We start from the raw sequence: 25,440 nt of genomic DNA on the forward strand, positions 1-25,440 counted from the left end.
CAGATGTGCAGGCTGGCTTCTGAGTCAGCACGGACAGCCCTGGTCCCACCCTCCATCTCGGCTGCGGAGTCTCCTCCTCGCCCTCTCCCCCCCGCCCGCTCTTCCTTCCCCGGGTCCCGAGCACTGAAACCACCCCCGGACCCGGACCCGGACCCGGCCTCTCCCTCCTTCCTCCACTCGTTGTAGCTCGATGGGAATCTGAGCCCAGCGACATGGGGCTGCACGACTCCTTCTTGGCGCTGCTGCTCCTTCTGGGGGGTGCCTGGGCTCAGCAGGCTGAAATCAACGCCCGTGTCTTCAGGGCTCAGGGTAAGCGGGAGGCAGCCCGGAGAAACGCAGTGCTGCCGAGCTTTGGAAGGAGTCGTGCATGCGGTGCGGGTACTGATCTTAGAGGTCTTTTCCGACGGTAGTGATGCTGTGGTTCTGTGATTCTTTGGGCTCTGATGAAGTGGATCTGCTAGTTTTGTGCTGGTTCTCCTCTGGCCAGGTGTCCTTGGCAGAGCTGGGATGCAAGGAGGGGATGGCAAGGGTTTGTCTTTGCAAAGGACATCAATCTGGGCACAGGCTGTTGAGACACGTTTTTAGTTTCGCTCTTCTCTGCAATGGTGTTTGTACTGGGACGTGTTGGGAAATCATGCATTTCTCTTTGTGGTCGTGGCTGCCGTGTCTTGGTTTGGTTTAGCTTTGTTTCAAATGTTTGCTGCAGCTGCATCTTATTTTAAGTACTAACGGTGGTCTTGCAAGCGTGAATGCAAACGGGAAAGAATGAAAGCGTGCACAAACGGATATTTTCTGGATATGTGCTCAGTTTACTGTAAATGCCAAAGCAGAAATGCTAAGGAAGAACAATCTCAGCCCTACGTGCCTGCTTGCGTGTCGCATGTGGGATTAGCAACTCGGCACTGTGCTGCTGGTGTTTGTCCCACGGCTGTGCCAGGGGCTCAGTGGAGAGCAGTGCTGTGCCACGCTGCTCTGCTTGCCCCCAGACTGCCCCGTGGACCTGTTCTTTGTGCTGGACACCTCTGAAAGCGTTGCCCTGAGGGTGAAGCCCTTCGGGGACCTCGTGGCGCAAGTGAAAGACTTCACCAACCGCTTCATCGATAAGTTGACCGAAAGGTACTGTGCTCATCACTGCCCTCGGGGGTCCCTGGGGCTGTGCCAGAGCTGGGTGGGATGCTGGAGGAGAGCAAGGCTGTGGGACACCAGGCCATGTATCTCCTCTGTGTGCCTATGGCCACGTTAGTCGCACTCCAGCCACTGGCAGTGTGTGTGCTTAGGCGTCCATGGGGCACTTTGGTGTTAATTGTGATGATGAAAGGCATGTGTCTCCCAGGCATTGAACCCAGCTTTGGGGGTCCTGTGGGACACCACAACCTCTTCACCCAGTGATCTGCTCCTAGATGCACCCTCACAGCCGCCAGCCCAATCTAACCCTCATGTTTCCAGGTGGCCACCTAAGTTCCCCAGAGATAGGGGGGCAGGATGCTGGGAAGGGCCACCTCGTGTCCGCACCACATCTCCATGTGCTTGGGGGCAACCTTCCAGGCCTCCATCAATGCAGCCTGGCTCTTAAACAAGGTGCCAGACTTTATCCTGAGCCCCTGCTACATGCAGACAGGGAGGCAGGCTTCCTGAGTCTGGCATCTACTGACTACCCTCATGCTCCCTACACACCGTGGGGTCATTGCCCTGCATGCAACAACCACGTCTGCAGTGCTACATGTAGTGCAGTGGGCTTGGGGTGCTTCAGGGATGGGATGGATGGTGATGCTCTGGGGGCTTTGGGAAAAGTCCTCATGGGAAGGAAGTGTGCAACTGCACATCTGTTTGGGATTGGTCCCTGCATCACAAATGTGTCATTTTAGTAGACGTTGATTATGGCTTCAGACTCAAGCACAGGGTGCTGTGACACTACCAAGCACTAGAGAACAAACCTGTTGGTGCATGGGAGAGGGCTTCAGTTCCCACCACTCTCTGGATGCAAGCATCCTTCAGGCAGTGACATTCCTCTGTTTCCAGAAGCACAGGGAAAGCAGGGCACCTTCCCAAAGCCTTGGCAGAGGAACTGCATTTCACATTGTAGGCAGTGAAGGTGGCAGCTTGGTAACAGGGCCACGCTGAAGGCACAAATCCTGGTGTCCCCTCGCAGGTACTTCCGCTGTGACCGCTTCCTGGCATGGAACGCTGGGGCTCTGCACTACAGCGACTCTGTGGTCATCATCAAGGACCTCACTGCCATGCCCAGCAGCAGGGCTGAGCTGAAGAACAGCGTGTCGGCCATCAACTACATCGGGAAGGGCACCCACACTGACTGTGCCATCAAGCAGGGCATCGAGCGGCTGCTCGTCGGGTACAACAGCGGGGCTGGGGCGAGGGATAGGGGGAGGTGGGTGGTGGCTGGGGTGTCCCCGTGCAGGTCTGTCCCTCCTGTGTGAAAGTCACTTAATCATAGGGTGGCAGGTTGCTGTTGATCCGCCTGTGCTGGGATGAGACGAGCCTGGCTGTAGGCTGGGGCACTGGGGCCTTAAACCCTTGCAGCACTAAATGCAGTGTTTAAATCCTTGCAGTGGCTCCCATCTCAAGGAGAATAAATACCTGATCGTGGTGACTGATGGACACCCTTTGGAAGGCTACAAGGAGCCCTGTGGAGGCCTGGATGATGCCGCTAATGAAGCCAAACATTTGGGGATCAAAGTGTTCTCTGTCGCCATCTCACCCCACCATCTGGTAGGGACTGAGCAGCAGTTGCAGGGCAGGGGTCTCGTGCTGCTCCAGCATAGCAGCACTTGGTGTAAAGGGCCTCCACTGCCCTGTCTGGAGACAAGTGGTCACCCAACAGAGTCAGAGTGTGGGAAACACCGAAGGCTGGGGACACACTGAGGGCTGGAGGGAGGATGCAGGTCCCCTGGGCACATCCTACATGAGTGCCTGCAGATCTTACTCTGACTCCCAACTCCTAGGACCAACGTCTCAACATCATTGCCACGGACCATGCCTACCGCCGCAACTTCACTGCCACCAGCCTGAAGCCAACCCGGGATCTCGATGTGGAGGAGACAATCAACAACATCATCGAGATGATTGTGAGCACTGCCTGTTCCCCTGCTCAGCCCACCCTTGCCCTGGGCTCCCTCCACTCTCACAACCCACCTCTCTTTGCTTTTTGCCTCGCAGAAAGACAACATGGAGCAATCGGTGAGTGTTCTCCCGCACACCAAGCCCATCCCCTGTGCTCATCCCTGCCCTGCAGGACTTGGTGGGCCCACTCTGCCCAGCATCGAGGATGCCCCCAAGCAGGGCATGGTGCTACCATTTCTTCTGATGTTGTTTTTTCCTTTTATCTGGCCAGTGCTGCTCCTTTGAGTGCCATGTAAGTCAGGCCCTCAAGGCCTCTGTCCCCCTCCTTGTGCCCCTAGCCTGTGCCTTGGCAGCTCCATCTAACCCCCACCTCTCTCCTGCAGGCTCCCCGAGGACCCCCAGGACCTCCTGGTGACCCAGGCCACGAGGTGAGGAATCAGCCCCTGGCCACGTAGGGATGAGTTCCACAGGGATGCTCGAGATCCAGTGGGACATATGTCACCCCTTGGCCAGGGAGATGATGGGAACAGCTGTCCCATGTGGCCTCTGTCCTTTGCTCCCCATATCCACGGAGCATTGCCCTGATCACTTCCCTGCTCTTCTTTCAGCCTGATTTTATTCCTGGGGAAGGTGAGCTAACTTGTATTTCTGTCCTGTATTTCAGGGAGAAAGAGGAAAGCCAGGTCTTCCTGGTCAGAAGGGAGATGCTGGAGACCCCGTAAGTAGAAAACTCTGGAGGTTTTCAGGAAGCATGGAGATGTGGCACTGAGGGATGTGGTTTAGTGGGCATTGTGGTGATGGGCCAGAGGATCTTAGGGGTCTTTCCAACCTTAATGATTCTATGATGCTATGTTTCTAGTGGACTAGGCTTGGTGGCTCTGCCAGAGTCTCTGCCTTGGCAAGGTGATGGGGAGCTGCACTTGGTGTCAGCAATCCCCATCCCTGCACCATCCCTTGTAGGTCACCATCCTATACCCCTGTACCATCCCATTCCCATGGTGGTGTCCTAGCCAGCGATCCCTGGAAAGGAATGGTCACACAGAGACCTGGCATCTGCCCACCCAGCACAGGGTCCCACAAGGCTGCCTTGTTCCTTACCCCAGGCAGCTGCCCCTCCTGTGGGATGCCTCTCTGACTCATGGGGTGTACTCTGAGCTCCCTCCCGACACTGCAAGCACAGCAGTGTTATGGAGAAACCTTCAGTAAATAATAAGCTAATTGTATCAGGAAACCATTTTCCTCCTCCCTTTTTTGCTAGGTACATTTATTTTGGGAGAAATGTTTCTCCCACACACATAAGTGTGCAGTTACTCAGCCTTTGTGTGCCCAGTTTGGAAACCCCACAGCATGTGCATGCTTTTCCTTCCTGAGGGTTTTCTGCCCTTCCACTTCACCCCAAATGATGTGTCCTCACATGCCCCATTTCCCCCACCGCTGAGGATGTTGGAGGTCCACCACCCCACAGCATCTCGTGCCACATGAGCAGGCAGAGGAAGAGCAGGTCCAGGGGAGAGGGCTGTGGTAGTGGGGGCAAGAAGCAAAACAGGATGTGTCAAGAGACATTACAGAATCATGTTTTAAATGCTGGTGAGAGGGTGGGTGACAATGTAAAGTCAGTGCTTTATGGACCTGAATGGAGACTGCCCCCTTAAGTGCTGACTGATGCCTACCTGCCTAGGTGTGTCCGCCTACATAACACTATTTCTGTCTTCCAGGGCAGGCCAGGGGACATGGGGCCCGTTGGCTACCAAGGAATGAAGGTATGTGGGGCTGCTGGGTGGTGGATACAGTTTCTAGATGGGGGACAAGATGCTGGTATCCTCATTCTCCATTTTCCCTCTTTCTTCTCATTGCTAGGGCGACAAAGGAAGTCGAGGAGAAAAGGTGAGGACAGCAAAGACTTGAAGGGTTCTTGGTGCCCCTGCTTGGCTGGCAGCTCACTGCCTATGCACCCAACTCTCCTGCCAGCATTGGCATCTGGCAAGGACAGCTGGTCTGAGGGTCCTGACCTCTCTGCTTTCCTTTTCAGGGCTCGAGAGGAGCCAAAGGAGCCAAGGTTAGATTTTGCACTAATTTATTCTTCCCCACTGATGCTTGAGGTGGGAGGGAGGAAGGGTGTTTGGAAGTCACTTCCTCATGGTCCCTTGTCTGCATTTCAGGGTGAGAAGGGCAAGCGTGGGATTGACGGCATTGATGGCATGAAGGTAAACCTTCCCCTCCAGGTGCCCTGCTCAGCCTGAGGACTCTGGGTGCTGCCCAGGCACCCCCGAAACTATGGTGGGGCCCACAGCATGGCAGCATGTCCCACATGGGACCCATGTGCAGGGGCATCTCACAGGTACTGCTTACAGCAGCACTTCTTCTGTCTGTCCCACAGGGAGAAGCTGGATACCCTGGGCTACCTGGCTGCAAAGGCTCACCTGGATTTGATGTATGTACCCCATGGGCACCTCCTCCTTGGGAATACTTGGAAATGCTCATGGTGTCCTATGCGGTCCTATGTCCTGGACCTCTCCACTCATGAAAGCTGCCCTGTTGCATTATGATATGTGACAATGCCATGTTTGGCTGGAGGCTGCTTGGTGAGAGGAAGAGCTCAGTGCAAAGCAGCAAGCAGCTTCAAGCTGCTGTGCCCAAACAGCCAGAACATATTGGAGGTTTGGATAGCAAAGCTGCCATCCTTGGACTCACACAGCCCCACAGTGCAAGAGTGCTGTGTCACCCATCCCTTTTGCTCTCCATGCCAAGATGCTGTGGGCCAGGTTGCCAGAATGCTCCCCCCATGCAATTTTCCACAGGTAATTGTCAATTTTTATTTTTATTTTTTCCGACAGGGCACTCAGGGCCCACCTGGACCAAAGGGCGATCCTGGTGCTTATGGACCCAAGGGAGGAAAGGTGAGCCCATGGCTTCCAGAATTTCCTGAGAAATGGTGGCTCATGTTGCTGGGGCAGTGGAGGGGATGGGGACCTCCATGGGACTGTGGAGGAAAAGGGATTTCAGGGAGAGCCAAAGCTTCAGCCATCCACCTCAGCGTGGGGACCAGAATCCACCCTTTGGTACTGATGTGTCTTTTTGTGTCCTTGTGAAGGGGGAGCCTGGAGAAGATGGAAAACCTGGCCGGCAGGGCATTCCTGGGAGCCCTGGAGAGAAGGTTGGTGAGGAGCTCACACAAGTCCTCTGCAATAAGGAGAGGTCTCTTCTTCAGCCTCTGCCTCAAAGCAGAGCTTGCCCAAGGCTCTGCTTGCATGCAGGGCTTTGCTTCAAAACCCTCTGATTTGTCTTTGCTTTGTTACAGGGTGCTCCTGGCAACAGGGGAGAGCCTGGACCCTTAGGGGAGACAGGGGATGAGGGTTCCCCAGGCGCTGATGGTCCTCCAGGAGACCGGGTGAGCGTGGGCAGGTTGCGGCAGGGGCTGATGTCTGTGGGAAGGCGATGAGGGAGGGTCGTGCAGTGCTGAGAGGAGTCCTAAATCTGTGTTCCCACCATCTTCTTGCAGGGCAGCAATGGAGAAAGAGGACCCCCAGGCTCGCCAGGTGACCGTGGGCCACGAGGAGATCTGGTAACTACATCCATGGGGAGCCTGTTGGCATCTGCTTGCAAATGGTGGCACATTGGATAGCTGGGGCTGGAAATGGGTGGCCAGTGGGCAAGCTTGGCTCATGCACCTGCCTGCCTGATGGGCGCCTGCCGTATCCTGTCCTGGCACCATCCTCTGGCAATCACACCTTCACACTGACAGGTTACCAGCAAACAGACAAACCCCATGCCCAGAGAGCAGGCAGAGATCAGTCTGCAGATAATAAACCAGCTGGTGAGAGCAAATGAGCAGGGTGACCTCCTGGGGGAGTGGTGGGGCTCTGCAGGCAGGCAGAGATCAGTAAGGAGGTAAGCAGTGATAGCAGGCACTTGGGTGAGGGTAAAACCTCCCTCCCCTTTCTGGAGCGAGTGGGAGTCAATAGGAAATTATTTGTTGGGCCTGTCTGGGGTGAGTCACCTGCTGCAAGCATGGGGCGAATGAGGCTATGGGACAAGTGGACAAACACGTGGCCAATGGCACAGGTGCCTGCATGCTTCTGCTGTGTGGGATGGCATCCAGGAGCAGCACCCTAGAGATGCCAGCAGTGCCAGGTGTTTGCTGTTGTGTGTCCAGGGCTGAAGTGCTACTCACCTTGAGGATAGGGATGGGCTGTGTTGGGATGGGCTACACGAAGATGAAGCAGCCTCCCTCTTCCTGCTTCCTGCAGGGGGTGTGTGGGGCATATGTGCAAGGGAGATGGATGCCGGTGTCCTGCCATCAGCCTGTTCTGCAGACAGAGGGCTGCTCCCTTCCAAGTTCTAGATCAAGCACAAGGCTTGGTAATCATGACAGAAACACCTCCACCAATGTTCAGGGCTCTTCAAAAATTATTTTATGTTTACTCTTTGGCTTAGGAACCTGGGAGCCCTTGCCTGAAAGCAAGAGCTTTGGATCACCAAGCTTTCAACCACTTTCCCAAAAGTTTTAATCCAGGTGTGACCTTCAGGAAGCCTCTCCAGGGTTGCAGGCAGAGCAGCACCCTGCACAAAGAGCCTTGCAGTGTGTGACACCAAAACACCCTGCCTCAGGTTTTCCAGGCTCCCCTGGTCAGCCTCACTGTGCTGGTTTCTTACCTGAAACCTGAAATATCACTGTTAGGATGACTGTTTCTGCCCAGAACACACTACTGGTGCTGCGTCCCTGCTCCCCATCGCATGCAGGACCCTTCCCATCCCATGCATGCTCCTCTGTTTCTCATGTCCTCTATGGGTGTTTTCAGGGAGAACCTGGACCACCTGGTGACCAAGGGCGGGAAGGACCTCTTGGACCACCTGGAGACCAGGTAAGACTTTGGATTAAACTTCTGGATTGCATGGAAGTGCGTGGGGTGGCAGGGAGGCTGTGCTCAAGGGCTCAACTGATGCCACAGCATCTTGGAGCAAAATCTTCGCATGTTCCAGACCAGGCAGCAAAGCCAACGCAGAGGGGCAGTGATTTCTAGGAGAACTCAGAATTCAAGCAGGGCTAGAAAATGGGGACTTGGCTGCTGGGCTGGGGACAAAAAGACCTCCACATCATTTCCCAGTCCTGTGGAAACAGATGTCAACACGTCTCACAGACAGATCTGGAAACCAGCAAGCATGAGCTGCAGCAGTGCAAAAAATGTCCAGGCCTGGGGCCAAACATTGCTCGCCTCGATCCTGGGAGTTAATGAGATGTCTTGTGAGATCAAGGACAGCCTGGCAAGGCCTCGACAGTGGCCTGACACCCTTGGAATCTACAGACGCTCTGTCCCAAAGCCAGTTGCGTCTCAAGTCCTGGTGCTCCCACTATGAGCCCACTTCATGTGTGCTTCAAGAAACTGATCTCAGGTCCTGCTGGCTTTCTGGAGCACACAGCTGGATTCCTCCAGCTGAAGGAAGGCTTCTATCCCTCACACAGTTAAGGATTCTTTCCTCTCAAAGTCACACCAAGCTCCCACTCAACTCTTCTGGAGTTGCTGGGTTAATCCTTGATGGAGATGGCACTGTTGGCAACAACCAGCACGGCCTTCCCACCTGAGCAAGCATGCTTTCACATCACCCCTGGATGAACTCTGTGGCACAACTCCCCTCCTACTCCTGTAATCATCAGAGTTTCAATAGAGCTCAAGATATAGGAAAGTACTGAGATAAATGTTCCCACACCACTGGAAGGGGACTTCCCTGAGGGGTGAAGAATGAAGATCAGTGTGTGAGCTTTGGAAATCCTTCATGGTCAACCCACTGTTGAAGAGCCCTGTAGGAGATTTGGAGTGTGGGACAGCCACAGAGGGGCCACTGCTGCGTTCCTGCCTACCCCAGCACAGGCCACCACTGTGGTAGACCTGCCCCATAGGAAACACTCCCATGCCAAGGTTGGGAATGCTCTGAGTCACACTGCCCTCAAACCTGCCTTGTGCTAGAGAAAAGCACCAAATTCTCATTGAATTGTCCACATTACTTCTGCTCTTAACTGAGATAAACTGCTCTGGCCACAGTTAAAGAGTATCTGACAGCCAACAGCTTGTAGGACATGACCAGGGTGGGAGTTGTCACTGGCAAGAGGGTGGTGATTTGGATGTGTGCATGTAATGGGCGGGTGCTATGTGTTGACACCAGCGAAGGAAGAAGGACCAGAGCCGCTTTCCTTGTATAGGGTCTCATTCCAGTTTCAAGGCAGGAGGACTGGGCAGGATAAGATAGAATTCAGGTGGAGATTTGACCCAAGCCTGGGTGCCAGAGCTAAGCATGATAGCAGGAAGGATCTTCCCCAGCCTGCCTTAACTGGCAGAAAGGAGAGGAGGCTGTCACCAAGCCTATGGGTTGTCGATCTTCCCTTCTCAGGAGCACTGAATTCATTCCCTGTCAAAGAGGGAAGTGCCCACAGCATTGATGCCTCTCCAGAGCAGCGGCTGCCCTAGTATCCCAGTCACTCTAGGGAAATCTAAAAAGCAGTTGTAAAGAAAAGATGTTTTTTTTCCATAGACTGATGGAAAATGTTTTTGCTTGGCCAAATTAAAAATAAATGTGTAATTGGGCTGGGGCAAGGGAAGAACTTAGGCAAACACAAGTGCCTTTCAAGCCATGTTATCTGCAAGCTCTGGCTCTTAGAGCACATTTGTCTTGGCAAGGAGAAGGAGTTCCTGCTGACCTGTGACTCTGTTTCACCCTCTCTTCTGTCTGCAAGAGATGCTAAAGGTCAGCATGCTCATCCCCTGATCTCCTGAGCTGCTTTGGTGGTCCATCTCCACATGGCTCTGGTGCCCATCCCTCCTACAGTTCTTGTTGCGTGTAGAAGGAAAAGAGGTTAGGAAACTGCTCATGACTCAAGATCCTACATCCTCACAAACACCATCGGGGCTGCAAAGGGTTTTAGCTTGCTTGTTACAGTGAAGCCACCTATGACAAGCATGAGCCAAGTGCGTCTGGAATTCAACTTTGGCTGATATGAATGGTCATGAGATCCAGTCCCTCCTTCCCAGCTTTCTCTCTTTCGGGCTCTTGTGCAGAAATAAGGGTCACGCGCCTTTAAGCAGGCTCTTGCTCTTCTCCATACTACACAGTTATGGAGTTCTCTGCCACCCTCTGTGTGCCTTTCCCTGGAAGAAGAGTGCATGAAGCGGAGCAGCAAGGACAGCTGGAGGGAACTAAAGCTTCCTCAGCTTGCGGGTGGTGAGAGACAGCAGCTGCAAAGCTGGGCTAGGCTGAACGATACATGAAGGCAGTTCCTACTCCTCCAAATCTCACCAATGCAGACTTTCTCTGTTGTCTCAGGCTTCCTTGGGCATTTTTGGAGCTCATAAAGACCAAAAAAAAATCCAACAAAAGCCCAAATCCACCCTCCTCCTGCCTTCTTTCCTCATGCCTCTTGACTCTGAACATCACTGGCCAGCCCTGCAGCTGACGGACCAAGTGGCCGCTGCCCAGATGGACGTGGCAGAGTGACAGCCCTGGTCTGTTCCAGCAGATGCTGCCAGGACCCTGCAGCCTCCTGAGGACAGAGACTCCCCACAGCAGTAGAAGGATTTCTATCAGCCCAGCTGCCATGAGTCATGTCCAGGGCCCCTGTAGAGAGAGGCATGTGTTAGTTTCAGGGTGGTATGATCCACCAAGGAGGGACATCAATGCAATGCCCAGCTGTGCTTCACCACTGGGAAGTGTTACCTTGCCCCCCCCAGCCTCTTCCCCTCTGGGCCCTCCTCCTAGAGTACCTCCTCACCCAAGTACCTCCTCACCTGAGTTGATCCCCATGAATGGAGCCTTTCTCCTCAGTGGAAGTGACTCGCTGATGAGTGCAAGGCATGAGGTTCCTGCTCCCACCCATCACACCATGAAATGAAGGGACCAGCCCCTCTAAGGAGGGGCTCGTGTGACAGCTCTTCTTGTTCTCCTAGGGTGAGCCTGGACCCCCAGGACCAAAGGGCTACAGAGGAGATGATGGCCCCCGCGGCAATGAGGTCAGTGCTGCTTCATCATCATCTCAGGAAGAGGGAATTGAGGGGAGACCAAGAGATGCTGCCCATTAAGACTGTCAACAAATCCCATAGGTCTTGGAAACCCTTTTTTGGGGACAAAGTGAGGTGTCAGCTTCCTGGCAGACATCTCAAGGTATTTTTGGTGGATCCCTAAGGCTGTGAATACCTTTTTCCCTATCTCCCAGAGAGGGTATAGTTGCACCACAAGTGATATGGCTTCACCTTGCAGTTCGTCCTTCCTCTTGGCAGAAGCTAGGGGAGAAAATATTTCCTGTGGTGGGCTTAAGTAACCCTTGCCTGCTGCCCCTGAATGAAAGGGGCTTCTTCCCAGCTCCTAGGTGTGTTCTCAGAGCTGGTCTCAGGTAGGAAGCAAGGGACCAGAGTGCTGCAGGGAGTCTCAGAAGGCATCATCTTCCCACGTCAGTGGATGGTGCACAGTGCTTGACTCCTCCTTCTGATCCTTCCAGGGCCCCAAGGGATCGCCTGGAGCACCTGGGTTGCCTGGAGATCCTGGCCTAATGGGAGAAAGGGTGAGTGGTGTTTATGGAGACTGCATGCAATGTGGGACAGACACAGACAGACCAGACAGCTGGCTGGTTCCGTGCAGCATGGTCCAGGTCAGGGAGAAAAGAAATGGCTCTCATAAACAGCTGAAATATTTTGGGAAAACTTGCAAGCAGCTTATTTTTGAGCATGCACCCAATTTGCAGGCTCAGAAGCCCTATCATGGAATGTACTTTCAGCAGTAGAGGTAATACTGCCCAGCATTCCCAGCTTGTGCTCGTATCCCTGATCTCTGAGAAGCACGGTGTCACCATCAGAACTTCTGGGGCTTGTCCCATCTCATTCTTTTCCATTTTCCTCTTAAAATAAAAAGCGAGAGGTAGTCTTCAAGAGAGGTACAGACATATCATGTCCTAGTGCCCCCCACACTTCATGAAGAGCTACAAAAGAGCTGCACTATCTGGGTGTGCAGCGATGGGGAGTGGGGATGGGGACACAGCAAGATGGGTCTCTGTCCCAGGGAAAAAGGAGTAGTAAGAACAATATTTAGCTGGATATAGCATAAAAGAATACAATAACTGCTCTAAACACAACTCTGCAAGTAAAGCAAGGGTGGCTGTTGTCTCCTCTTGGTGGCTGCTGAAGGAAGGCAAGTTCCTTCTACCATGCTGAGTATTCTGCTTGTCACTGTCTCATCTACTTCTCCCTTCCTTTCCAGGGGGAGGATGGTCCTCCTGGTAATGGCACGATTGGATTCCCGGGTGCCCCTGTAAGTGTAGTGTGCTGCTTTGAAATCATAAGACCGTTATTGATGCTTGTCTGACCTAACACGCTTCCTTTTCTTCATTCTCAGGGGCAGCAAGGAGACAGAGGGGACCCTGGCATTAATGTGAGTGTGTTGCTTCCTTCTGTATCTAATAGAGAACTCCCTGGCTAGTGTCTTCTGCTGGTACTTTGGCTTGTAGAGCCTCTCTGTCAGTTGTATGGTGACTCCCTGAAACAGCCTGCTCACCCAGAACCCAGTTTATCTTATGCACAGATCTCCCTCCTTCCTCTACTTCTCATAGAAGTGTTCTGCCTTCGTGCAATACCCAAGGATGGCAGAGTGCTCTCAAGTGTAGGTCCAAAGCCAGCATTTGGTGTTGGAAGAACCAGCTGGAGGGAGCTGGACAGTGACTATGACAGGAAAAGCCAACTAAGGAGATAAACCCTCAATAACATTGACATTTTGTGCTATGAATCTTATCTTAGCTCTCTGTCTCCTCTCCAGGCCAGCTGTCACAAGGTCTATGCATCAACCTCACCACACTACCAACATCCTCTCTTTTATTTTTCAGGGAACAAAAGGATATGTTGGTCCTAAAGGTGATGAAGGAGAAGCTGGAGATCCTGGCAACGATGTGAGTAATTTCTATAAAGCTGCATGACTTTTCTCTCTGAGGGTGGTGTGGGAATGTGGAGCTGGATCTAGTACTATGCTGCCCATAGGTCAGAGCCCATCAGACTTTGTGAGCCTGCAAGCACCCTTTGCTGCTGTGCAGTACGTGATAGCAAGCAGAGCTCTCACTGGATGTTCACTTGAGGTTCTACAGCTAATGGTTAGCAAACCTCCAGCTGTTAGGCCAAGGGTGGGTATTATCTCCACGTGGTGTTGTGTGCTTCCTGACAGCATCGAAGTTTGCTCTAAGGGACACTGGGAATATGCCTCCACAGGACAGAACAAACTTTGTGAATTTTCTTTTTGTTTCATCTCCAGAACCCAACTGCTGGTCCCAGTGGCATCAAAGGAGCGAAGGGCCACAGGGGTCCTGAAGGCCGCCCAGTAAGTGAGGGCTCTAGAAGCATTTGCACCAACAAGCTGGGAGGGGAAAGCCAAGCAACCTTTCCAGCCTCTGCATTGCATAGCAAGACATTGAGTTCTTGCTGCTCTTGTAAATGCTCTCTCTACACTTCTGTTTGACAGGGACCACCTGGACCTGTGGGGCCTCCGGGGCCAGACGTGAGTATGACAGAATCGAGGCACTGCTTGCTTACTTGGTCTTTGCTTCTGGGGGTTGCTGCTGGGAGGCTCATGCTCATGGGCTGGGTGGTGCCTGCCCCATTACTGCCCCCGAGTCTTGGTGGCAAGGTTTCCTTCCTTTGTGTCAGGCCATCACCAGCAAGCCCCCTGTGCAGTGTGAAAACTTCAGCTCTCACATAAGTGGGAAGATTGAAATTATCCCCAGACTGGCCCCTCCTCTTCCTTTGCTGGCTTCTTGATTAATTTGCCCACCATCCAAGGGATCTGGACGTGCTGTGACCATGGGTCACAAAGACTCAGGTCCCCCATTCTGTGGTAAGCTCGTAATAAAAGCAACCTCCACAAAGGGAGGAAAGTTCCTGCAAGCTGAATGGTGTCTTTCCATGCAGCCTCTTCTGCACAGTCAGCGTAGTGGGTGCTCTTCACTGCTGGCAAAGCCCAGCTCTGGCCTCCTCCAAGGGAAGCAGCCCCAACTATACATCACTCATTTCCAGATTAAAATCTGCTTTGAAGGTGCAAAAGCAGCAGTAGGGGTGGTGGGTAGCAGCACTTGGGAGCCAGGCAACTGCCACTGCTGATATCCACAGAGTTTCTTCATCTCTGGTTTCAGGAGTGTGAAATCTTGGACATCATCATGAAGATGTGCTGTGAGTATCCTGGAATTTCTCCTTCTCTGTTTGGCTCCATGCAGAGTGGGGCGGCTGCACCTTAGCACCCCCGGTAATGAAGTGCTACAACAGCACAGGGTGCTTAGGGGTCTGAATGCGAGCTTCACAATTAGCAGTTTACTTAATCCCTCCAGGATTATCTTTTTTATTTAAATAAGAATACCATAATGTGTTTGGAGATAGAGCTCTGCCACTTAGGTTTCAGTTCAGGGCACTGTGATCTAAAAGAGAGAGGTCTGGATATGTCAAACAGGAGGGAAAACTTCCACAAGTGAGCAGGAGCTTGAATCATCCAGGTCAGGTGTCACTGGTTTGCAGAAACGCAGACCTGCTGTCTGTGTCGTATGAAAACCTTCCTCTGCAGCATTTTAACGCTCTCTCTTTCTCTCCCTTCTCTTCTAGCATGCTGTGGTGAGTGTTTCTTGGCAAAATCATTCTGCAAGCGTTTTCTAATGCTTCTCCCTCTTTCCTCCCCCACCCTCTCCCTACTCCTTGCCTTCCATTTGGTTTGCAATCCAAAAGCCTTAAGCAAGGACCAAGAGTACATTATGTCCTTCAGCCATGGGCAAGAGGGGAGCAAGCTGAGTCAGCCTCCTCCAGCCCACCAGTGTTCACCTCTGTCCTCCTGGGCTGGGCAAATGGAAGAAGTGAGGAGGCTTCTGAGGAAACAGATTTTGGAAATAGTTACTGAGTGTTTCGCGGGTACTCACAGCTTGGCAACGTGATGTGACTTACAAGGGGTGCTGAGAAAAATGCGAAGGGAAAAAATATTAAGCTGGTTCTTAAAGCTCCTGCGTGGCTATTTTGCCGCTTAATTTCGCACCGTGCTTTGCAGTCCTTCCACCAAGACTAACACAAACACAAGTGAGTGAGGGTCTCACTCTGTTGGGTGTGCCTCCGGCAAAGCGTGTTGCTCTGAGAGCAGCTCAGATAGCAAACACAGCCTCACCACGCGTGTGCTTTACTGCAGAGTGCACCTGTGGTCCTGTCGACCTCCTCTTCGTGTTGGACAGCTCGGAGAGCATTGGCCTGCAGAACTTCCAGATTGCCAAGGATTTCATCATCAAAGTCATTGACCGCCTAAGCAAAGACGAGCGTGTGAAGGTGAGATTTCCTTCGAGTGCCAGGATAAATTTATTTTCTGCTGCAAGTGGAAAAAACAGGGAGATGCCTCCACTCCACAAGGCTCAGCTTCACAAACCGATGAGTCTCAGTTCCCCCTAGATTCATAGGGAGAGTCTGCAGAATCTGTTTTCTCCCAAAATACATGCGTGTTACTCGCTCTGGGCAACAAGACTGCAGTGGCTGTGAACTCTTTCTTCATGTCATGAAGCAGACAACTCCTAGTTTCCCTGGTCAGTCAGTTTGTTGGTCTCCCCCTTGTTTCAAAGAGCATTTCAGGTGGCTGGAGTAGTGACTTCCCAAGGGCCCTGACAGCCTGCCCCCAGGGAGTCTGGTCTGCCCCCAACCTTCAATTAAGGTTTCCAGTTAAGTACAGCTGCTGAAAGAGATATTTGCAGCACGAAAGAGCAATGTTCTTCAAGTCCTTCCATTTGAAGAGCAATAAAAATATTTACTCTCTGAACTCTTCCCTGGTAACATGCTCTGCATGGGAAATTCCACTTATCCCTCTGCAATGGAAGTGATGTTTGGAATTCAGACTTTCTGTAAGGTGTAAGGTGAGATGGGCTGTAAAGACATGAGGACCTGCTGTTAGACATGACTGTGGACATGCGCAGGTCTCTGGCTGATAAAGTGCCAATAAATAGCCTGGAAGACTAGAGTTGGGCAGCAAAGTTACTATTTAAGAAGAAAAGCATACTTTATTTAAAACATCTATTCCTAACCACCCAATGACTTGTGTTGAGATCACTGAGGTGGGAAACCTGAGTTTGGGTCTTGTTTCACTGGGCTCACCTGCATCCACTCCTGTTGGAATAATACAACCACCAAGGAGCAGCTGCATTGCCTGCCATGAAGACATCCAGAATGAAACCACTAACAGTTTCCCAAGCTCTTCAGGTCCCCTGGAGGTTCCTGGCCCTAAATGACTTCTTTTCTTCTCCAACAGTTTGAACCCGGGGAGTCCCGAGTGGGCGTTGTGCAGTACAGCCACAACAACACGCAGGAGCTGGTGGCCATGGGGGATGCCAACATAGACAACATTGGGGCACTCAAACAGTGAGTCTGCAGGGTCTCAGCACACGGTGCAAAGACCTGACCCAGCACACCCTACTTGCGTCCCATCCTCCATCTCTAGACTAGCAGCTTCTGTGAAAGCTAGGATTCTAAATGCAGTGAAGAGTCACTTGGTGGCTTTGTGAGTGGTACTGAAACCAAGGCAGCTGCCCAAAACCCTACAAGCAGGATTTTGCCCTGCCTTGCAAGCATGCCCGCGTGTCAGTAAGACGTGTATTCCCAGCCGTTCCTGTGAATCAGGCTTGCTCACAGGGCTTTCAGGCTCTCTGGTGTCTGCTTGCAGGGCAGTCAAGAATCTGAAATGGATAGCTGGGGGCACCCACACAGGAGAAGCCCTGCAGTTCAGCAAGGAAAACCTGCTGCGGAGATTCACCTCCAACAATAACGTGGCCATCGTCATCACAGACGGGCGTTCAGACACGCTGCGGGACCGCACCCCGCTGACATCTCTGTGTGAGGTCACCCCGGTAAGGGCATGGTGGCACGGGGAGGCTGGCGGGGAGCACCTATGGAATGGCCATCAGTCGGACTGGTGCAGGATCCCCAGGGGTCTCCATCGTTTGCTTTGCAAGGCCAGAGCCCCAGTCACTGGAAGCTCTCTGGTGCAGTGGCAGGCAGTCAAGCTTATGAATGAATTAGGCACTGATGATACACTCTAACTTTTCTACAGGTGGTTTCCCTCGGAATAGGTGACATTTTCCGGAACTACCCAAACCCAGACCAACTGAATGACATCGCTTGTTTAGGCACGCCACAGAGACAAGGACTGTCCATTCAGAGAGACAACTACGCCGAGCTCCTTGATGACTCCTTCTTGCAGAACATCACCTCGTACGTCTGCCGAGGTGAGTGAAAACCTTCTATGGGATCACCTGGGTCTGTGCAAGGGCCTGGCCCCAGGCTGTTAGCCCAGGTCTTACTCCTCACCCCAGGAAAGTTGCCAGAGCAGCACAGCTCTGGCTGGTGGCAATAAGGGCGATAGTAACGACTGTTAGCAGCCAAAGGGTGAGGGATACAAACTGCCCTCCACTCATAGTTCTGGCATGCTCTTAAACTGTGCTCAGGTATTGAGGGAAGAGAGCAATATGCACAGTTGTGTCAACGAGCAAAGAGGATGTTTCATGTCTCAGAACATTCTGCAGCAGTACCTAGGTCCTAACCCACTGCAGGATATCTCTGTCCCCACAGTTTTCAAGCACATATTCTGTGCTCTCTGGTGCATGCTTATAACTTTGCATGGCAACTTGTTTGAAGAGGCTACAACCAAAGTAAGCATTTGTCTCCAGCGCAGCTCTGTGGGAAGCTGTGCTACAGGAGAAGCAATTTTCCTGCATGAGTTGGTGATGTTACTCTTTTTAATTTTCTTAACAGAGAAGAAATGTCCAGACTATACCTGCCCAAGTGAGTACCTGCTCCTCTTGTCATAATACACACGAAGGGGTTGTGGATGCTGTGGTGAGGGAAGTGGTAGTTGCTGTGTGTAGAGACATAGAGATAGAGATATCTCACAGCCGGGAGGCTCCTGAGCTCTGCTGTTGGGCTAGAGAAAGAGCAAACCTGGAATCTCTCATGTACACCCCAGGTCAAAGCACTTAGGGGACAGGAGCGAGAAAAGGCTGGACAGTGGTTTCTCTAATTCCTTAGGAGACTGTGCCAGATTTAGTCCATCTAGGCTTTAGATAAGACAAAAGACATTGGTTGTGCTGTGGGGGGAGGTCCAAGCACATACAAAAGTCAGCGCTGTGGCAGGATATCTGAGAAAAGTGGTTGGAAAGCGAGGAATTTAAACAGATCCATTTTGATGTCAGAAGAGTATACAGTCCTTAGGCTCATGGAAACAGGCCAACCTGGGAGATGTGGTGATTCCCCAGACAAAATGGGACAGTGTAAATCAAGGAAAACACCCACTGCAATAAGCAACAGGAGTCATAATCTAAAAAGAAAGAATGAAAGGGGAGGACACATGTAGGATAGCACTGGAGTAGGGGAAACCAAAGCAGCAAACACGCAAAGAGTGGGGATTTCTTAAGTCTAACAAAGCAGGCAGCGTGTGAGATAGCTGGTAAATTCACCAGCTTCCCATGGAAAGCAGGAGAAAAAAGCAGCATAACAAGCCCCGGTCTGTCCTCTTGCAGTCACCTTTGCCAACCCGGCAGACATCATGCTGTTGGTGGACAGCTCCACCAGCGTGGGCAGCAAGAACTTTGACACCACCAAGAGTTTTGTGAAGCGGCTTGCCGAGCGGTTCCTTGAGGCCAGCAAGCCAGCCGAGGACTCTGTGCGCGTCTCGGTGGTGCAGTACAGCGGCAGAAACCAGCAGAAGGTGGAAGTCCCATTTCAGCGCAACTACACGGTCATTGCCAAAGCCGTTGACAACATGGAGTTCATGAACGAAGCCACAGATGTCAATGCCGCTCTGCAGTACGTCACGGGGCTGTACCAGCGGTCCTCTCGTGCTGGGGCTAAGAAGAAGGTGCTGGTGTTTTCTGATGGCAACTCGCAGGGGATCACCGCCAGGGCCATCGAGAGGACTGTGCAGGAAGTTCAGCAGGCTGGTATTGAGGTCTACGTGCTGGCGGTGGGCAGCCAAGTCAATGAGCCCAACGTCCGCGTCCTGGTAACGGGGAAGAGTGCAAACTATGACGTTGTCTACGGGGAGCGTCACCTGTTCCGTGTGCCTGACTATACTTCCCTGCTGCGTGGCGTCTTCTACCAAACTGTCTCCAGGAAGATAGCAGTTGACTGAGCACCCAAGGGGGTTTCTACCAGGGCCGCTCCGGCTTCTCTTTCACCTAAAAATGAAAAACGACAAAAAAAAGAAAGAAAATTAACAGTATTCTTGACCAACTTGAGGAATTTGCATCTATACAGAAAGCCATAGTGCGACAGCCTGTCTGTGCACAGTCTCCTTCCTTCTCCGCCTTCTTCTCCATCTGCATCTCTGCCCTCCTAGCCTTGGGCCTCCCACCCCTGCCCTGTGACTGCCTCTCACTAACTCCCTGCAGCAGGCAAACATAAGTACACCTAGCAGCAACCCTCCTGAACACCAAAAGCAACCTCATCTCTCTGGTTTTTGCCAAGAAAGAACCAGGATGAGGAATGTTGTACCACTAAGGACTTGCTCAGTCCCACAAGGTTGATTATATCCTTTTTAGATACAGTTTTTTTTTTCTTCATTTGCCTCTTTCATTCATATGTCAGCTATGCACTTTCCCAGCTGACAGTGGTCCGAACCCAGTGCTGTGCTTCAGCATTTCAGTAAGTTTTGAGTGGGGATCACTGTCGTGGCTGGCAAGTTCGGTTCACGTCTCCCATGCTGGTGGGAAAAGATGGACTTATTATCTGATCCACCCATGCACTAGGCAGAGCTGAAAGCATCTGTGGCCTCCTGTGCAGTGCAATGGGCCACTGACTTCCCAGGGCTGGGTTGGAGGTGGGTGCTGACACTTCAGTGCTGACATTCCCATCCAGAGCAGGGGCTGGGTGCTGACCAAGGAAAGGTGGCCAACAGTCACTGGGGAGGGGGGAATGTGAGAAGAAGCTGCACTCCTTCACTAACCCATTTTGTGGTCCTACAGTGAAACCAGGAACCTCATAAGTAACCTGATGACTTGCCTTATGGTCCAAATGCCATGCTGGAAAATCTCTCTGAGCCCAGTTAGAGGTTTTTTGTCGTCTTTTTTTTTTTTGTTTTTAAAGTGTCAAGCTGTTTCCCAGTGAGCTCTCTGGGAGTATTGTTTCTATCAGACTATTAGACACCTAGGCCTACAAACTCTACAATATATTGAATTGGGGCCTATTCCACAGCCCAGCCACGTCAAGACAAAGGCTGCCATTATCTGCCAGGGGCTTTGAATCACACCCTGCAGATATCAAAGGTGCTATCACTATGTGGGTTATGTGGGCCCTTGGTGTTTACACATTTGTTTCCAGGACCACATTGAAGATGTGGTTTGGCTGGGTGAGGTTTTGTTCAGCGCTTCCATTGGTGCTCTTGCTATGAATTCATGCGCTTCTGAGAAAGCAACCGTGATTTCCAAGTATCACCGTCATCCCAAACTATTTTGTATCCAGAAGTTGCTTTTATTTTATGCCTGTATTTTACTAAAAGTTGTCCACTTCAGAAATTCGTCAAATAAATTGTTTTCCACAACCTCGGCGGAAGCTTGTCTCTCTTGCGTGGCTGAGAAGTGAAACGTGGAATAGTAGGATCTTGGGAGGACTTTGACAGGACCTCTCACATCAAACTACACAGTGCAAAGCAAGAGAGATGCCCTGCATTTACTTCATATATATGGCTATTGCTGAATGCTAGGGATTTGAGAAATCCAGGGATTATTTGAATGTATGAATGAGTGTGTTTTAAACTGGTACAACCAGGCTTCTGCTTGCAATATTTTCCACTGTCTCACAGCACAGCTAGGTGCTCTTGTTTCCAGAAGACCAGCCCTCACTGGTGCAGAGAGATGGAGAACATCAGGTGAAGAAGTGAGTCGTGTTTGCTTTCTCCTTCTGTCCAGTGTCTGTCCTCAATGTGTCACTTCCTGGGCAGATGGGGACTCTGTTCTAGTGGCAGAGCTTGTGGTGGAGGTAGCAAAAAACACAGACGTTACCAGGCAGACTGTTCCCTAGGCATTTATGTTATAGATCAAGGCAGCTCTACAAGATGCCTGTCTTTGGGGATGGCTGCATATCCTGTGGGCTTGCTGTGACATTTCACTTTGCATGCATCCAACATCAGTCAATCCCCAGGCGCTGTTCCCCATCTGTAACATCTATCATGTTTCTGTGAAGGAGAAGCACCTCCCTGCTCCTCCCCTCATCTCATGTTCTCCTTGTAGCTGTGCTCTCTTTTGGCCAAGCATCTCAGCTGAGTTGGGAGAGCAGGCTGGCAGTGCTGGGGACACCTCACTCACAGCTGGAAACTGAGGAGCACCTCTGAAGAGGCTCCAGAAGTGGTTTAATTTTGCATGGCATCCTCCTTCCAGGGGTGCTTCTAAAAGATGTCCTTGTGTCCCCTCCAGAGAACCCTAGGAAAAAACCTTCATGCCTTTATTAGTCTGTGCCTAATAAAGGCCACTATTGTTGCAGCCAAGAAGAATTTCTTAAGGACCTGCATGATTCATTGGTGAAGGAGGGGAGCAGGGCAGAAACCACAGGATTACCCAACCACCACCAGCACTGAGCTTCCATGGTGGGGTGGGCAGGGCAGAGGGGTGGGCAGGAGCCAGTTCTACTATTCCTGCTGGGTGACAAGAAGCAGGAGTGGAGCTGGAAGCTGGAAAAGATCTTACCCCCCCAAGGCTCCCTCCCTGCACTAATGGAAACCACGTGCCCCCTGCCTCCAGCCACCCAGCAGGCTGCAGACAATGGGGAATGGGACAGGGGGGATAAGGGAGACTATGGGGAAGGGGACAGGGGGGATAAGGGAGACTTTGTGCCGCCTCTGCCCCTTGGAACATCTGAAAGACAGGAATGCAAAAGACACCTAGGAAAACATGGGGGGAATGCACTCTTTCCTTGGGCTGGTTGACAACAATTTGATTGCTTTCAGCTGAAAAACAAAGGGTGGCAGGAGGGATTTTTCCTGCCTCCATGAGCTTTTTTTCCCTCCTCAACCATGCCCTGGCTTCTTCCCTTTTATTTAAAGCGGATGAACATCCGAAACCAGCAAACATTGGCAGTTTCCATTTCCAAGCCTCAGTTTTGAAGCATTTGTCAACTTTCCCATGGGAAAAAATTGAACGTTCTCTGTAAGCTGCCATTTGCCCAGAAGCAGCACCATTTTAAAAAGGACTGGATGGAATGGGATGACTTTCCCAGAAAGCAGGGACCAGCAGCAGCTTCCCAGCAGTACCAACACACAGCGTTGATGTGCATTGCCTTGTCTCTCCCCAGGCTTGTGTGCTGTTCAGATGGGATTGCAGGAATCCTTGTCAAGCGTTTGAGTCTAAGTTGGCCCCTGTGTGCTAGACCCATTTTGTCTTCCATTTCTGTTTCTATTTACTCCCATTCTTTCAGTCTCAATTTTTATGCTTCCATTACAGGGAAGGTCAAAAATGCCTCTGCCTGCAGGCCTGCTCTGTTAAACTTTGATGTTCTCCAGATGTTCAGCAAGGGATTTATGTAACTATGACAGAATTTGGGCCATATTTCTGTGTTTTCCTCTGAGTAAACTCTTCTCATTTGAGACAATGCTTATTCACAGCCCTTCACAGGATGATGATGTCTTGAGGAGGGGGACATCACTGAGGCTGCTTTATCAGTCCGTTGAGATTCCTGATACAAACCCTACAAGCAACAAACAAAAATAACAGCAGCACAACAGACCGGGGCAGCTCCAGGCACTGTCCTGGATGGCACAGGAATGCTGGAGACCACAGGACCATGGTGGTGATGTACCACCAACAGTTTCCTGGTCCATAGGAAACCTTGACTGACATGGAGCCCCTGTGGAGGGAGTGGGCACCAGTGCTGGGGTGCTGGGGCTACGAAGTGAGGTGAGAGAACAGAGGAGGGATGGAGACTTGGTGGGATCAGAGCCCAAGCGATGATGAGAGGAAGGAGTAAGCAGGCAGAGGTTGGAAATGTGTTACTTCTGGTAATGACTAAAGGACCCTCTTGCTTTACAAAGAGGACTTGAAGTCTGTGCAACTATCTGCACAAGAGCTATACTGCTGTTGCTGACAGCACTTGTGAAAGATGCTTCTTCTACCTGGGCTCAGCTCTTTCCTTGCTGTTGGTGGTTTGCTGTCATTTCACAGGCCTGTCAGGGTAACTCGTCCCACAGCTTCAAACCCTGAAGCTCAGACAAATTGCTGTTGATGACGTTGGTGCAAGACACCAAGCTGTATCACAATAAATATTTGGTCTAGGATAATTTTGAATAGCATATTCAATATTACTTTTTCCTGTGCCTGTGAAGTGTGTAGGGAGCAGAGGAGCTGGCCTCTAGCAAAATAAGTGAATGCTCAAATGCCTTTTTCTTATCCTGTGGTTTGGGGTTTGTTTTAACTATATTATTCCCAAATGTGTTTTAGCTTAAGTTTTACTTTGTTTTGCACGGTTCTCTGCCTTTTAAGCTTGTGGGCAAATAGCAGTGGAAAGACTGTAACCCATTATGAAATATGGGGTTACACACAAAAGAATTTCTGAGCAAACTCAAGACTGTTCAGGAGCATAACCCCACCACACACACTCTGTCAACACTGCAGATCTTCAGGTAAAGGACATCAGAAGCTGGTGGCTCCCCATAACAATGCATAGGATCCAGGCGCAGCTCATGGTACAGCTCTGAGAGATGTGCATATCACAGTTTTACTTATTGCCATCAAAAACTAAGTCATCTGGATTCTAAGTATCTGTAACTGGATGGAATTAGTTGCTGGTTTGCATTCTGGTTAGGCTGAAAGGCATTAATTAGACAAACAGTACATTTTTGGACACACTCTTCATAGTGTCTTACACGGTAGCATGCTCTGCCATGGTGTTTCCTCTCAAAATATGACCTCAGTGTCTGCCAGGAGAGCTGAGTCCGCACTGTCTGCTTTCCCTACTTTCTTGCAGAAGGAATACGCTGCCTAATTCCTGCATCCCTCCCAGGAGTCGTGGGGCAAATCTCTTGGGACCTGAGGCAGTGAAAAACTCTGGAAGGCACGTGGAAAAAGGGAAGCTGCAGCCAAGCGGCTCAGCAGTTGCCTCTCCAAGAAGCTAAGGGCGGACTCCAAGGGCTGTTGATACACCTCCAAAGAGAGTAGTTGTTGCTGTTCATTTTCTATTTCATTGTTGTTCCTCTTCATTTAAACACTTTCTTACCCATGTGACTCTTTGGGTGTGAGGAAAATCGGTTCACAAGCTGAAGGCTGGCAAAAGGAGTCATTAAGACAATCAAAACAGTTCTGGAGAAACTTGAGTCTCTGTAAGTAGGCTTTTCAGTCTGCCTAGTGACAGCTGTTCTTGCTTGCAATTTGGTCTGCAACTGCACATCTTCAGCTAACTGCTAACCCTGATCTGGCAGGGGGAAACCAGCCCACAGTAGGGCATTGGAAATGGGTGGTCTTTAAGGTTCCTTCCAATCCAAGCCATTCTGAGATTCTATGATTCCATGATTCTATGGAGGTCCTCGGTTCCGCTAAGAGATGCCACGAACCTGAGTTGTCACAGGGACAAGTTCTTTAAATTTTGACTCCAAGCCAGTCCAGCCCCTGGAAATGGAGCATAACACAGCCAACCAGAGGCGCATCCTCACTGCAGGGACAGCCAGGGCCATATGGAAACTAGAGAGGTGCTCACAGGGGAGGTCCGTGCATGTTGACCTTCAGGTCAAGGGGCAGCCAGCCAGTCTGCCCCTCACATGGGAGCTGCTGAGAGAGACTCCTGGAGACCTAAGAGGCTTCAAACCTTCTGTAAAGCACACCGAGACCACTACACGGTCTTTTCAATGGAGGCTGAAATACACGGCTCAACTCATTCATATGAAATGTCTGCTGGCCTACCATCTCAGCAGAGCATTGCTCCTCATCCCATCCATCACAGGAAACACTGTTCGTCTTTGTCCTTCATCCCTCTGGAAATGTTGGAGTTTAACACGCAAGCCATTGAATCAAATGCAAAACACAGCTGGGGAATCTCTTCTTGATAGTAGTGTATTAAAAGGGAAAAAGAAGGAAATAGCAGAAGCTGGAGGCAATGCAGACACATTCTACCCCTGTTATGCATCTGGAGAGATTTTTTGTTCTTTTCTGGACAAAGACAATTTTTCGTTACAGCACTTTTCCTGAGTGAGTCCAGAAGTCTTGGAAGACAAACAATTTCTTGAAGTAAGATGAGTTAATGCATATTTAGGGTAGAGGAGTTCTTCATTTTACAGTTCTTCATCTGTAATACAGGCACAGACTGTTCTGCCCTCCAACCATGTACTGGAGCCAAGAAACCTGCTTTGGACACTCCTTTGGAT

At 51.2% G+C, this 25,440-nt stretch overlaps 1 protein-coding gene across 1 annotated transcript; it reads left to right on the plus strand.

The window, feature by feature from the left end:
* Window positions 1-79: 79 nt before the first annotated feature.
* Window positions 80-20,637, plus strand: COL6A1 (collagen type VI alpha 1 chain). Its single transcript, XM_042874645.1, has 34 exons — window positions 80-309; window positions 987-1,116; window positions 2,150-2,350; window positions 2,568-2,727; window positions 2,961-3,083; window positions 3,175-3,195; window positions 3,350-3,370; window positions 3,462-3,506; window positions 3,743-3,796; window positions 4,794-4,838; window positions 4,936-4,962; window positions 5,108-5,134; window positions 5,238-5,282; window positions 5,456-5,509; window positions 5,913-5,975; window positions 6,170-6,232; window positions 6,377-6,466; window positions 6,578-6,640; window positions 7,878-7,940; window positions 11,013-11,075; window positions 11,561-11,623; window positions 12,316-12,366; window positions 12,451-12,486; window positions 12,935-12,997; window positions 13,354-13,419; window positions 13,561-13,596; window positions 14,228-14,264; window positions 14,688-14,696; window positions 15,256-15,389; window positions 16,357-16,466; window positions 16,768-16,951; window positions 17,155-17,329; window positions 17,856-17,885; window positions 18,620-20,637. The coding sequence occupies exons 1-34, from the start codon at window positions 213-215 to the stop codon at window positions 19,228-19,230; spliced, it is 3,060 nt and encodes a 1,019-aa protein (XP_042730579.1). The 5' UTR covers window positions 80-212; the 3' UTR covers window positions 19,231-20,637.
* Window positions 20,638-25,440: the final 4,803 nt, after the last annotated feature.

The sequence above is a fragment of the Lagopus leucura genome, unplaced genomic scaffold (genome assembly GCF_019238085.1).
Source record: "Lagopus leucura isolate 7727_CA_CO unplaced genomic scaffold, USGS_WTPT01 Super-Scaffold_100012, whole genome shotgun sequence".
Lineage (NCBI taxonomy): Eukaryota > Metazoa > Chordata > Aves > Galliformes > Phasianidae > Lagopus > Lagopus leucura.